This window comes from Rhinoderma darwinii, chromosome 4 (assembly GCF_050947455.1).
Source record: "Rhinoderma darwinii isolate aRhiDar2 chromosome 4, aRhiDar2.hap1, whole genome shotgun sequence".
Lineage (NCBI taxonomy): Eukaryota > Metazoa > Chordata > Amphibia > Anura > Rhinodermatidae > Rhinoderma > Rhinoderma darwinii.
Window position 1 is genome coordinate 364,416,008 of NC_134690.1, and position 15,184 is coordinate 364,431,191.

Consider the following 15,184-nt stretch of genomic DNA (forward strand, 5'->3'; position numbering starts at 1 on the left):
TTGGTGATATCCTAAATTTCTTGATGTATTACGACATGTTCATATATCATTTCCATCTCTGTCAACAGAGCAACTGGAGGCTTTAAAAAGCATGATGGAGGCTGGGGAGACGGTGGCACCCGTCAGTATCCTTGAAGATGACATTGAGGAGGAAATTGAAAATGGTATTTATGTCTAAAAAATTTTTATAAAAAGTGGCTTCTCTTTTCTTTCGGTTTTTTATTTTTTACAGGAAACAGTTTTATTATTTTTGTTCCATAATTTATACAAATTATCGTTATTATGATCTGACATTAATACAGTCTCACACACACTGTATAATGAAGGACATACAGTCCTATATAATTAAGTCAATACACAGGAGTATCACATTCTTATAGTATCCATCTATAAATGGATGCAGTACAATGCAGCTGTAGGGCACTTTTACAGCCAGGACAACTCAAATCAGTAAGAGGGGTGCAGCTTCCTACAGCTTTTGTCTTAGGCTTCGTTCACATCTGCGTCAGGGTCCCGTTCTGACGTTCCATTGGAACTTCCGTCAGAATGGGACCCTGACTGAAACAAATCAAAACCATTGCCACCGTAATCAAAACGCAGGAACCCTTGCACAATTGAGACAAACGGAAACCATTGGCACCGGATCCGTCACCATTTAAATCAATGGTGATACAAACGGAAACATATGGTTTCCGTTTGTTTCAGTCAGAGTCCCGCTCTGACGGGAAGCTTCGATGGAACGTCAGAACGGAAACTTGACGCAGATGTGAACGAAGCCTTAGCGCTTCGCTGTTTCTGTCAGTCCCATAGACTTTGCAGGACTCCCATTCTAGTAATTGATTAGCCTCCCAGTGGTGGGGCCCCAGCAATCATTAATATTTCTTCTATTCTTTAGATAGGTGTTAAATGTATTTTGTGGGCAAACCCCTTTAAAGTGACGTTCTACCTAAATGTACATTCTCTTCTATTTTGATTCTTTGAATTTTTAAAGAAAACTATGTACAATATTATAAGTGTAAAACAGTATTTGGCATATCTGATTACATGGTGAAGCCGACGCAGAGGTGTAGAGAGAATGACAATAGAACTGAACCAGAAATTAACATAAGTGATGGTAAATTTGATAAAATATGTTAAGGGTAAACAACCAGTCTAATATAAAAATTACATATCGACCTAAAAAATGTACAAACAAAATCCACAGGTTGGGAGAATAGGGGGAGGAAGAATATAGAGGGAAAAAAGGGGAAGAAGCCATCCATCTACACTGTCCCAAGATATCCAAAGTGCACAGAAGAACATTAGGTCAAATAAAAGGTGAAGTCTCAGGAGTTCTCAAAACTCTACAAGTTCTACCAAGATAATAGAAATATATCATGACCACCTGGCAGAGAGGCTGTGAGATCCTTCATCCATTCTCTCTCCTTTATTTTCTAAAACCGAAGATGTATTGTGGGTGGGTTCACTTGTCTCCATAAGGCCGGTATACAAATCCGAGCCTAAATTTACCTTTTTACATGTCAGCCAATTATTTTGGTGAAGACAAGAGTGAGGATGCCCGCAATTCCCAATTATGGGGTTTCAGTACTTTGTAAAGTGCCCCCTGATTTACTATCACATATAAACTATCCTACTCATGTTCATTTTTTGCATGATTCATATTAATTATCAACAATTCATAGCTGGGAAAAATGTGATGTTTAAGCAATGTCTTTGTTCTTCCATATCAGCTGATCAGGAGGAGGAAGCCCACCCCGAATACAAGTTTGGAAGTGATCTCTCAGCTGATGACCTGAGCCAAAAAGAGGCAGTGGCAAACAGCGCCAAAAAAGTAATGTTCATTTCTCTATTACTCTGATTAGTTTCCCCTTTTTATTACTGTACAGTAACACAGATAAAAATCTGATTATTGCTGGTAACAGAAATGGTACCTGATCCAAAGGTATCCAGTTTATTATATGTAAATTTAAAATCTATCGAAGACTGTGGGTATTCCTACGCAGAAAAGGAACCTCTGATTGTAACCGAGAATGTTTCAATTCACTGACAGAAAGCTGATTACACCCACTAAACATCACCCAAAGTAACTCCCGTATTGATGTCTTGATCCTTGTACTGACTATACAAACAGGCACAAGAAATAACTCATTATGTTCTAAGATGAGCTTCTCTGTGCTGGCGGACATATCTTTAGTATACTTGTGTTTCTTTTCTTTAGGTAGCGGAAGATGCTGAACAAGACAACAATAACAAAAAGGTAAGAGAAAAATAATCACAAAGCATCATAAAGGGCCTGGACACTGTCAATCTGTGTTTTATTTTTTATGGTTTCCCTCTTTTGTTTTTAAGATATTCCCTTCTCTAATAAAAATCCCACTCATGCACACGAACTTGTTTTTGCGGCCGCAATTCCCCCGCAAATCTGCAAGTGAATTGCCGTCTCATTTATTTCTATGGGCCCATGGACACGACCGTGGTTTCCAAGGTCTGTGCATTTCCCGGGAGCCTGGACCGCAAAAAGATAGGACGTCTTTTTACGGCCGCATTTTGCGGCCCAGGCTCATTGAAATGAATGTACACGGCCATGTGCACGGCCCGACGCGCGTTTTGCTGGGTACACCTCAGCTTCTCCTAGAAGGAGCTGAGGTGTACTCAGTGAAACGCGCGTCGGGACGAGCCTGCCTGTAGGTCAGGGAACTAACATCGAAACTTAGCAACATTTCTCTGCTCTGTGGGCACAGCATTTTAATACTTCTATCCACTGAACCAGGGACTGCTTAGGGAGTTTGGTCCAATCTAGCGGCAGTGACATACGCCGCTTAGATTGGAGCTATCGATGTGTGTATCGGCTGTGTGTGCACACAATAGCTGATCGACACACCGGCTCATAAGAACTACATAGAGTGGGATTGGTGCAGCTTGCCGCTTATCCCTACAGCTCAACAGCTGATTCACTGACGCTGGTGTCTGGTACACAGGTAGGCTCAGACGAGTCTTTAGCCTAAGTATTACCTAGGGTGATGAGATAAAGACACTAAAATTCGTATCTTATATCACCCCTTTGATTGAAGCATACAAATCTAAGCACAGTAAAGTGCTCTCACTGACAGCACCTCAACACAATTTTACTGTCTAAACAATTGAGCCCACAACTCAGACTTGTTCACTATCTCTTTTTATTTCCACTTGACAAGTTTTCAATAAAATTATATGTCATAATCAGTCAAGTGAGATTTACAAGTGATATAGGGTGTTCCAAAGGGACCGTTCACCCTTTCCCTGCATGGAAAACTATACCCATCACAGCCAGCATCAGATACATGATCTTATGCCTCTTGCCCTCTTGTCCCCCCTTCTTGTTAATTATCCACCATTGGTGGTGGACATTAGGGCCACAAAAAATTATCAGAAGTTTTGGATCATCAAAGAGGTTTTCTAAAATAGGTTGATTTAATAATTGGGGATACTCCACCCATTGATTCTGAAGGGTAAAAATATTACTCTATCCATAATATATTTTATTATATTTTATAATAATATAATATTATTATAATAACATAATATTTTAGACATATGTAATAAAAGTAAATTTTTTGTGTTATACCAACTTTCCAAACCCCATTTCTCTTTCCCTTTACACTTTGTATCAATCCATTGGGGGTGTACACCCGGTGTAACAGCTTATACCAAGAATAATTCAAGTATTACTAATATATCTGAACATATTAAAGGGAACCTGTCACCAGCATTTCACCACTCAGTGGCCGCTGCTGTAAAATGTTCATTACCGCTATCCTCTTGTCTAAACTCGTAATAATCCGGCAGTCTCGTTCGTTCCCCTTCTTATGCCCACCCATCGCCAAAAACTGTCCCACCCTGAATGACAAAATCTCATCTGAGATAGCGCGCATACGCCCGTCATGTATGGTCCGATACCCTTCCCTGCTTCGTCCGGGCCTGAAATCTAGTTTCTGCGTATGCGCCGCTATGGTGTCCCGTTGTATGCTGAACAAGACATCGATGCACAAGTGTGGGATTTCGTGTGTGCTGGGGGAGGCGAGGAGCTGTCAATCAAAAGTGAGGAGGCGGGGTTAACTCGGAAAGGCTTGAGGAATGAAGATATGACTCTTTTATGTTCATGAGCATACGGCGCGAGAACACTAAAAAACTGAATACTAAAGGTACAGAGCCGACTAGAAGATAATTATAGGTTACGTAAAAATTATTTTTCACCCCCCCCCCCCCCTTCTACCAGGTACTGCTGGTTTAATAGGTGAAATTGTGGTGACTGGTTCCCTTTAAGTAATGGTGATTTACATTTCATGTTGTTACCGCTCTAGGGTGCAATAACGGCAGATGATGAACAAGCGTGGATGGCAAATTACAAATATGTAGGCGCCACTACAAATATACATCCGTTTTTATCAACAATGATCAACTATGCGCAACCGGTAAAATTTCAAGGTTTCAAAGTGGCGGAAGGTAATACACAAAGATTATCCTATATCTCTTATGTCATAGAATCTCGTATTGTCATTGTACAACTTGTACAATATTAAAAATTTTCTGTTACAGCGCACAAAACAGAACAATTTTTCAATTGGAGTTATTTAAATCAATTCTCCTGTTTTTAGATATCGCTGCAAAACAAGTATTTTCTCCAGTGCAATATATTCCAACCAATTTTTTTCCTCAATTTATCTTACATTTTTTATTCATCCACCTCTGATCATTCACAGAGCGTTTTTCATTGCCTTCTGGTTTATATTTTTTATACAATCAAAGGTAATATTTGACCTTAGTACAACAGTTTTTCGTGTATAGCATAAAGCAGCATAATACACGTGTTTGACGTTTTGGGGGTCACTGGTCTAGATATTGCTGTTACATACTTGTTATAGCACTGGGGGCGCATGGTAAGGCTAGAACCGCACAGTCTGTATTGGCCTGAGGAAGACAACGGTTCGGTGTTGAAACGCGTAGCCTGTTTGACAAATAAAGTCCTTTATCTAGATGGTTGCCTAATTCTTCATATTGCTCACTTCCATATAGCAGCGCCGGTGGTCCCAATTTTTCTACTTCAATCATCAACTCCATTTTTAAGAAACATTTAATAACTACATGAAAAGATGAGTAACTTGGTAAATACTCTCTTTTTTTCCACTTGATTTTGAGTTGCATGCGGTTTTTCTCACAAAAAGTGTAAGTAAGGCTGAAGTGTTGAGCCACACCATAAAGCAAAGTCTGAACTCATCCAAAAAATTCCGGCAGAAATATTAGCATTTTTCTACTCTGTTGCAGCACCCTTGTTTGCACAAGTGACCACGGTATCCGCTGCCATATTGGTTGTAATTTTTGCAGTAGGTTCTCAGTAACTAAGGATAAGTTTACATGGGCTAGTAGGGGTGTGTAATAAAAGCCGCACAAATACTGTACTACAAAAATCGCAGCAAAAACTTCATGAAAATACACGCGGGTTTGATGTTTTGTTAAAGAAACATTCTTAACAAAATTTTTCTAAATCTGTTCCTTTGGAAAACAAGGTGTTTTTTAGTACCATGATTTTTCTGAGGCATGTTGCAGTTTTAGAAAATAAATGTCAGCCTCAGCCATACATGAACATTATAGATCATACCCAGAATGGGACAATTGCTGAGTAGCTGCTGCAAAGCTGGCATCCAATATGTCTGACATCTTTGTAAGTGACAAAACATAATTAATGACATTTCACTAGCGCTCTTGAATGTCTGAATTACTAACCAAATTTAACTGGAAAGAATACAAAATTCACTCTAACGTTTATTGATGCATTTAGTTATTTACCCACTAGAGGGAGCTCTATTACAGCTAATCAGGGACAGAACTGGCTGCTGCTGCTTCTTCAATCTAGAATGCACATCTAGTTGCAAAATACAATTTTATTGTGTAGTTAATGTTACATGTTGTTGATGGCATTACACTATTATTAATGACTCTGAGCATAGATTTACAGCAATTGGGAACAATGTATTATATCTCAACGCTAGCAGCAATTGTATCCTATATGTAAGCAGATTGTAAATAGTACCAATTATATTATACAGCAGTATATTATATTGCATCATATTATTGATAAAATTAAATGTGCATGACGCATTGAAATTATTATGTAATGACTATTAGGTCCTTATGAAATATCCTATACAACCCCTTCTAGTGTGAAGTTTACTGATACCCAATGCAGTAAGTGTAAAATATTCTGACCTCAGATTAATTCAGTTGTTCAGAATGACATTGGCAATCAGGAAAATTAAAGGTGTTGACTCAAAAAATTCTGCCTTATCATGTCAAACAGATACGTCATAAAAATGATATTGTGGGCAACTGGACTACCATTCATGAGAACGCATTGATCCTGACCCTCAATGGAAAGGTGGTCATCAGTGCACCTTTTTAATGGAAAACGATGGTACATGCCCAGCCCCCTCTCCTTTGAAGGTCAGGACTGGAACCTAGATTATTGCTGTCTTATCATAAAGACACCATATCCAACATCTGGGTTAGAATGGTTAACGTAAAATACAGAAATCTAACTGAAATAAAGAGATTAACATATGACATTATCAGGGCTTTACCTTTCCTACAAGTGCTATTGTTATGGAAATTGTAACCTTTGTTTTATTATGTGATTGTTCCCTTTATATGATCCGTCTTTCTTTCTATTGAATAAATTAATTATAATATTCCCCAAAGTAGTTTCTGACTGTTTAGTGTGTATATTTAGTGTATATTAGTGTGTATGTTTTGTATATATTGGTGTGCATCTATTAGTATCTATATTGCGTATATAAACCCCTCAACATTGAAATGACAACACCAAGAAGGGCAAGCCGTAAGGTTATAGCAGGTGTTGCTAAGATCTGCAAATGATCAAATTTTCAAGCACCTTGCTCCAATCAGAGGCATTTAAGCCACATGTAACCTCAAAAATTGTATCAAGTGGTGTGGGATGATTGTGCGATGTCTCCTGTTCATCGATGTGCCAGTTATCGCAAATTGTTGCAAACTGAGTGGGACAGAATTCTTAAACTGAGAGACCTTGGTTTATCACTCCGGCAGATAGCTACGCGCCTAGGCCGAGATGTCAGCACTGTTCAACGTTGCGTGTCCCGGAGTTTGGGAGAACAACAATGAATGGGAATGACAGCAAGAGGTGCGCAGAGTTGAATCTCTGCATGGACAGATCGTCTGAATGGAAGAATGGCGCGTAGTGATCTAATCTGTCCTACTAGTGATATTGGACGTCACATCCCAAGCCTAGGGCGGCAACCAGTGTCGACAGAAACCATCAGAAGGCGTTTGCACGACCTTGGGCTACGAGCCAGACGTCCAGCTACAGGTGTTTTATTGACCACATGCCACCGCGCTCAAAGGCTATCATGGTGCAAAGCAAGATGGCAATGGAGGCTAAAATGGAGGTCTATCGTCTTTAGCAATGAGTCCCACTTTTGTTTCGGATGTAATGATAGCCGGAGATTGGTCTAGAGACCACGTGGGCAAGGTCATGAAGAGGTCTTCACAAGGGAACGTTACACTGGTCCCACTCCCGGGATTATGGTGTGGACTGGTATATTGTACTGTAGCCGGAACCCACTAGTCTTTATTTCAGATACACTAACAGCTCAGCGTTACATTGATTTGGTAGTGGAACGAGTGGTATAACCATTTCTCCAAAGTGTGCCAATTTGCACCTGGACAATGCCAGGCCACATGTTTTGCTCGTGCTACTGTGAGCAGCCTGCTTGGCCTAAACGTGCTACCATGGCCGGATGCGTCTCCGAACTTGTCTTCCATCGAGCATATCTGGGACGTGATTGGTTGGTAGTTGCAAAGGGAGCTGCTAGCAGCCAATCTTGATGATTTGCGTGCCCAAGTGCATTCATCGATCTCATAACATTCCTCAGACTTCCATGAATAACCTCATTGATAGCATGCCAAGGCGTGTAAGTGCGTGTATTTCTGCGTGTGGCGCTCATACTCGATACTGAATAAATCAAGATGTTTGGAATATTTTGTTTCCATTTTTCTATCATTTGCAAATCATTAACATGGCTATCAATCCTGTGATTTCCACAATTCCAAAACTTTTCCTTCTTGGTTTTGCAAATACAGTGTTGAGGAGTTTATGAGGCTTGATGCACATGGCCGTGCCCGTAATCACGGCCCGCTGGCCGCCGACGGTCGCGGGCCGCATTTTCGGGCCATGCTCTCATACAATGTATGGGAGCATGGGCCAGTAAAAAACGAAATTCCATAATTCCTGGCACGGTTCTACAGCACGGACACCTATCTGTAGCGATACCGAGCGGGTCCGCAATTGCGAATCGTATTTTGGTCCGCAATTATGGAGATTATTTACGGCCGTGTGCATGGGGCATTAGTGTGTATATAGAGTATATAGTAGTGTGTATATTGAGTATATAGCAGTGTGCACATTGAGTATATAGTAGTATCTATATTGAGTATATAGTAGTGTGTATATTTAGTATATAGTAGTGTGTATGTATAGTAGTGTGTGTATATAATATATAGTAGTGTATGTATATAGTAGTGTGTGTATATTTAGTATATAGTAGTGTGTGTGTATATAGTATATAGTAGTGTGTATATTTAGTAAAGGTTGCAGACAAAATAATAATAAAATAAAAAAATGTGTTGTTTTTTTTGTTGTTTTTTAGAGCGGAACATTCATTTCAACATGTCGTCTTTTAACGAATCAGTGGGGTTGGGATATTTGAAGACACATGCTATTGAGTTTGTAAAGTATCCTTACAGTTCCTTTATAAAATCTGGGCTGCACAGAGACTTTGAAGGAAAAATTCCCATAATGGTTGTGGTAATTCAAAGACTTCACAGATTATACAGTGTGGCTCCCATAATATATGCATGGTGTCAGGCCGAAGGCACCCAAAGTTAAAACGTAACTTTTAATAATAAACGTAAAAACTACAGTATGTGGAAAAAATATATGTTCAAATGAATACAACACTGTATGCATCTAACAAAAACCTGATCGGGCTGGTATATCAGTGTCAATATATATAGGAATCGGGTTATCAAGCAGGTTGAAAGGGTATCACCTTAATTATTCCTAATTTCTGCCTAAAAGCATACACATGGAACCGGGCAGAGCATTGTATGGCAGAGTCCCTCGGTAGTATGGAGCCATACGGACGGGAATCCTCTTGCCACTGAACAGCCTCTCTGATGTGTGCATAAAGCCTTAATCATGGCAGCAGCACAATATTTCATTGGATTTTATACAATTATTATGCACAGCACTCTTATTCTGTGTATTTTACCACAAAGTTATTGAACTTTGTCCTAAATTAATTTTGAAGTATTAACAAACCATCCCTTAAGTGTACATTCCCATAGGCAGGATACACAGCAGAATTTCTGCAGCATTTACAGTAGTTGCCCAGTTTTTGCAAATCTTAGCCACAGGCTGCGGAATCAAAATGCAGATAAGTTGTGCAGAAAGTGTTCTGATGTGCGGCTTTCAGGTCCGCAGCATGTCAGTTTATGAGATGCTGCATGTTTGGGCTATAGACTGGAGTGGGGAGAATTAATTCTGCACTAAAGTATGCAAATTGAGTTTAGTTGCAGTTTTTAGAGCATTTACGCAGCAGAAACGCTGTAAAGCCGCTGAAAATCTGCAGGTGCGCATAAAGTTTACTACAATCAATGCTTTACACCAAATCCACAGGTAAGACTGCTGCGGAAAATCCTGCTGCATATTTTTTCCTCATTCTCTCCTTATTATCTGTTAGCTTCATTTTCCCCCTTGATTGCCAGCATGTGTTTTCAGTGTGAGCCGTCTTTATTATCAGGGTATGTTCACACGAGGGCGTCCGTAACGGCTGAAATTACGGGGATGTTTCAGCCTGAAAACATCCCCGTAATTTCAGCCGTACCGGCATGTGCAGGCGCTTGAACGCCGCGTCAATTACGGCCGTAATTAGCGCTGCTATTCATTGGAGTCAATGAATAGCGGCTCCAATTACGGCCAAAGAAGTGACAGGTCACTTCTTCTACGCGGGCGTCTATTTACGCGCCGTCATTTGACAGCGGCGCGTAAATATACGCCTCGTGTGAACAGACAAACGTCTGCCCATTGCTTTCAATGGGCAGATGTTTGTCAGCGCTATTGAGGCGCTATTTTCAGACGTAATTCGGGGCAAAAACGCCCGAATTACGTCCGTAAATAGGCCGTGTGAACATACCCTTAGGGTATGTGCACACACACTAATTACGTCCGTAATTGACGGACGTATTTCGGCCGCAAGTCCCGGACCGAACACAGTGCAGGGAGCCGGGCTCCTAGCATCATAGTTATGTACGACGCTAGGAGTCCCTGCCTCGCTGCAGGACAACTCTCCCGTACTGAAAACATGATTACAGTACGGGACAGTTGTCCCGCAGCGAGGCAGGGACTCCTAGCATCGTACATAACTATGATGCTAGGAGCCCGGCTCCCTGCACTGTGTTTGGTCCGGGACTTGCGGCCGAAATACGTCCGTCAATTACGGACGTATTTAGTGTGTGTGCACATACCCTTATTGCTCTGTACAGCTCACACTGAAAGCAGATAACTCTGTGCTGACAGTCAAGAGGGGGAAGGGAGCTAACATATAATAAGGAGAGCAGGAGGAAAAGGAACAATTGCAGACTAGACATAAAGCTACTGTGTATTAGCCCTGACAGGAGAGGAGCTGGCTTATCGAATGAACTGAGCCAGGCAGCCGGCTCCTTCATCACGTCACCGACACACAGAGAGGCGGGAAAGCTCCCTGCATCTTGAGGCTGTGTCGGCACGTCACAGCTAAGGGCAGAAGCTCCACTTACTGAACCCTTTCACAGAACAGAAATCTGGACATCCTTGCGGTTTCGAAAATGAAATTATATTAGTAAGTGTCTCCATTTTACAATTCCTAACCAATTAGGAACATTTTCTTTCATCACAACCACTTTAAGCTATCTATATTTAAGCCATTAATAATAAATCGTCCCATTGACCCTCCTTCTTAGTCTATATTCACAGCATCATGCCCATACATCAAGAGGCAATGTTTCTTTGCAATCTTCCTTTACTTAAACTTTCTGGGGGCTGTGGAGAGGGTTAGTGATTTGAATGTCTACACCCAGGTTATAGGGTAAGGAAACTAAACCGATCATGGGCTTTCCTTATTACATAGGCCCTTGAGAGTGAGGGGAACACATACATACTGACAGCTTTCAGAGCCTCCATGGTCCTACAGCGTTCCCCACTGCAGTATTTCTCTCTGTTTCTGCAATAGGGTATACCCCAATGGCTGATTGGCACTGAAGCCTGGTGTTCAGATTACAAGCTCAAATGAACCGCAATGGTGACCTCCATAGGGGGAGGGTGGATGCTATCCTCTTTCTTGTACAGTGTTCACTCTATGTACTGGTGTTTAGACCATTGTGTAATGTAATGTCCTTTTCCCTTTTAGATTTGTTTTATTGTACTATTTTTATGGTCTGGTCTAATTTGGGGATTTTATCAAATCCCCAAAACCCCTTTAGGGCCGATATTGGAACCTCCATGTTTCAAAACCCCCAGCTCCAAACATACTACCAAACAAATTTCATTAAAATCCATCCAGCAGAATGTAACATTCATGTGTGCTTTAATGTAACCAGGATATTGCTGATAACATTTCTGTGATTTATAGAAATTATCGTATTCCATTATAAAATATGTATATATGGGGTGAAAAATATTACAGGATACATCTTCTTGCTTGTTCGGTTTGATTATTTGCTTTCCTTAACAATGTTCATAGCTATAACAAACGTCAGATGAGCCGGATCTACCCCAAGGGTGGGCGAGTGGATTCCAGTAATTATATGCCTCAAATTTTCTGGAACGCTGGCTGCCAGATGGTCTCTCTGAACTATCAGACCCCAGGTAGGATGCGACGCCCAGTCAAGCTGAAACCCAAGGAGGCGTTTGCTTTCTAACTTCCAAAACAGATGATCCAAAAATGCCTCTGGCTTTTTATATTGGTAATGAAATACGGCCAAATGATATTAAGATGTTTACTGACAAAGAATGGAGTCAATGAGCATGTCACGATCTATGGGTATGTGGACCTACTGGGCCGTACCGCCGTAGCAGGATAGCAGCTGGCCAAACAGAGTACCAAGTCAATGTATATATTGTTCAAGCACAAGGGTACCTGTAGTAGCTTAGACAGTACAACGGCTAGGCTCAGATGGGACCTTGGCAGCAGACACCAGGCGTGGTGTAACGCAGCAGGCGTGACCGGTGGCACAACACGACTCCAACTTTCTCAGGCACAGAAACAAAGGTAGCACAGGATACAGGTAGCAGGGTACGGGAAACACTGGGAACAGGAAAAACCTAAGGTGCCATTTGCAAGACTAACACGGGTAAACACTCCGGCAATGAGTGAAAGGGCAGAGCCCATTTTATAGTCCAGGGTGATCATGGGTTAATTACAGATTTTCCTCATGTGTGTGCACTAGCCCTTTAAGGCCGGGCGCAAGCGCGCATGCGCACCCTACGGGAACTAGTGCAGCAATGCGGACGTGAGTGCCAGAGTCCCTCAGGAGGGAGATGCCGCCCGGCACTCACTTGTCCATGGCCGCGGCCATCAGGGGGCAGTTAAGCACGCCGGTCCGCGGCTGTGGACGTTACAGATCAGTCCAGTTTATATATAGAAATGCTGTGTGTTCTGCATGTTAATTACCAAATGTACAAGTGATGCGGCATTAATGAGGACTGGAATCATTTCGTTTTGTTAACGCTAAGAATTCTAATCTTTGTAAAATATTAAAAAAAAATCAGCCGTAGCATTTAACTAGGAACCTTAAAACAATACACAACATGAGACACTTTACACAAAAATGAATACCCAGCATATTAGGGCATGGAACAGCATTACCTGTTTGCTTCTATAGCATAAGGGAAAGAAAACCAGTTCTGCAAAGATGGCAAAAAAAGAAGGTTATATGCAAATATTATTGTCAGTCACGCGGTGGCTGTACATAGATGGCCGCCACTCATCCTAATAAATGTGCTGCAAATGCAAGATATGATGAGTTCCTGAAATAATGCAGGGGGTAAAGTGTCAAAGCCCCCTTCGGATGCCGCTTTATGCCGGACTACACTCTTGCTGTGTGAAAAAACCCAATGGGAAACACGCTAGCCGGTAGCGTCAACCTGGTCATACAGTCCTTGAGAAACCCCAATGATGTCACCATGAAGGCGTTCTAGTGGACAGTATTAGGCCAGACTAATCAATTTGATGTGTTTTTATAAATACTGATCTCCTTCATCAAGGAATAGCTTAATTCTAGTTAATGCAGAGACGTATGCATAGGAGAAAGGAGTTCAGCGTGTCTGAATTAACTGACATCCTATTATCTTCTATTATTTGGGGTTTTCAAAAGAGGTTGCCCAAAAGAAGCAGCTTACACCAAAATGTTAAAAATGTGTCCAGGAACTTCTTTGCTACGAACAATCTTATGAGATAATTGGTAGGTTGCATAGGTAGATGGAGAATGTAAAGTTTCCTAGCGTTATCTTCAAGAAAGTAAATAAATACATAGCGTCGTGCCATCTCATAATAATTCCTCAAACATAATTCCTTTTGAAATCTTCAATGCTGTCTTGTTTTCATTTAGAAAGAAGGCTAACGTAGGTCTATCCAATTCATACTATATCTCCTCCAATGTTTTCTAACCTTCACTTGTGAAATGAGAAATAAGACACGATCAGTATTTGACTGTATTTGGAGAGCAATATGGGAAAGTAAGATAATTGAATATACTGATAACTTCCGTATATCTCTCATATTACTTTCCATTATAGGATGACTAATCATTGGAAATAAGAAGAATTTGACACCCTAAAACAGTCCTAGGCTCTCTAGCTGTTGCAGAACTGGAACTCCCACTATACCCTTACGGCCACAGAGAGTTATAACGTTTCCTGGCTCAGAGAACGCCGTAGTAGTCTTTCCATCCAGTAGTTTGCACATAATTAAAACCTTTGCAGACCAAGACAGCTTTCACACGTTTGTAATATAGTCTCACTTTAGCATCCATATTATGTGTGTAATGCCTGGACTTCACCCAGTTCTACTGAACCAGACTTAGATCCCCATAGGACCTTATGGTGATATAAGTAAATGGGTCATACGGATTTATACTGAACCGAACTTAGATACTAAAAGGACCTCAAGGTGATATAAGTAAATGGGTCATACGGATTTATACTCAAAGGACCTTATGGGGATATAAGTAAATGTGTTATAGGAACTTCTACTGAACCGGACATAGATCTCTGTAGGACCTTATGGTGATATAAGTAAATGTGTCATCGGGCTTATACTGAACTGAATTTAGATACGAACTTATGGTGATCATGGGTCATAGAGTCTTATACTGATTGACCTGCCATCATTTTCCATGTTGCCTTCGGGATTATTATGGAGTATCTATACATATAACCAGATATCACGCTTTATAGACTTGTCATACCACCCAATGACCATCAATGACCCTTCACATGTTGTGAAGCTTCTGAACCAGTGTGACCAATTAACTATGGGCCAACACAGCTGCATATCAGCGTAAATCTCCTTCTTGTCAATCTGTCTTCGAAACTATAGTAGTTTGGTTTGGTGAACTAGTCTTCTTTTTTTTTTTTTCTCTCGAAAGATCTAGCAATGCAACTGAACCAGGGGAAGTTTGAATACAATGGATCCTGTGGGTAAGATATGATAGCATTGTAGATGAGTAGCATTACAGATAAATGAGTTTGATATTTATTAATGGTTTATGTATTTTGTCTATTAAATATACATAACAGACCTAACATGCTTTTTTAGGCTGATCACATAGTGGCAATACCATTTGGTTGGTTATAATTTATATATTAATTAAAATGTTCACATTTTTCTGAATATGTTTTTTGTTTTTAAAGATTTTGTAATATTTAATTGCCTTCCATCAGGTACCTCCTAAAGCCAGATTTCATGAGACGTCCAGACAGAACATTTGACCCTTTCTCTGAAACTCCAGTGGATGGAGTCATTGCAGCCACTTGCTCTGTTCAGGTATATAACTTGATAAATCCATGTAAAGGAGG

General features: G+C 40.7%; 1 protein-coding gene across 5 annotated transcripts in view; it reads left to right on the forward strand.

The window, feature by feature from the left end:
• Positions 1 to 15,184, forward strand: part of PLCB4 (phospholipase C beta 4) — a 263,547-nt gene that overhangs the window by 197,476 nt on the left and 50,887 nt on the right. For all 5 annotated transcript variants that reach the window (XM_075863064.1, XM_075863062.1, XM_075863065.1 and 2 more), the window contains 8 exons: positions 69 to 164; positions 1,731 to 1,831; positions 2,219 to 2,257; positions 4,341 to 4,482; positions 8,718 to 8,802; positions 11,850 to 11,974; positions 14,755 to 14,806; positions 15,050 to 15,152. In XM_075863064.1, the coding sequence (XP_075719179.1) occupies positions 69 to 164; positions 1,731 to 1,831; positions 2,219 to 2,257; positions 4,341 to 4,482; positions 8,718 to 8,802; positions 11,850 to 11,974; positions 14,755 to 14,806; positions 15,050 to 15,152 (743 nt within the window). The remainder of the gene's footprint in view (positions 1 to 68; positions 165 to 1,730; positions 1,832 to 2,218; positions 2,258 to 4,340; positions 4,483 to 8,717; positions 8,803 to 11,849; positions 11,975 to 14,754; positions 14,807 to 15,049; positions 15,153 to 15,184) is intronic.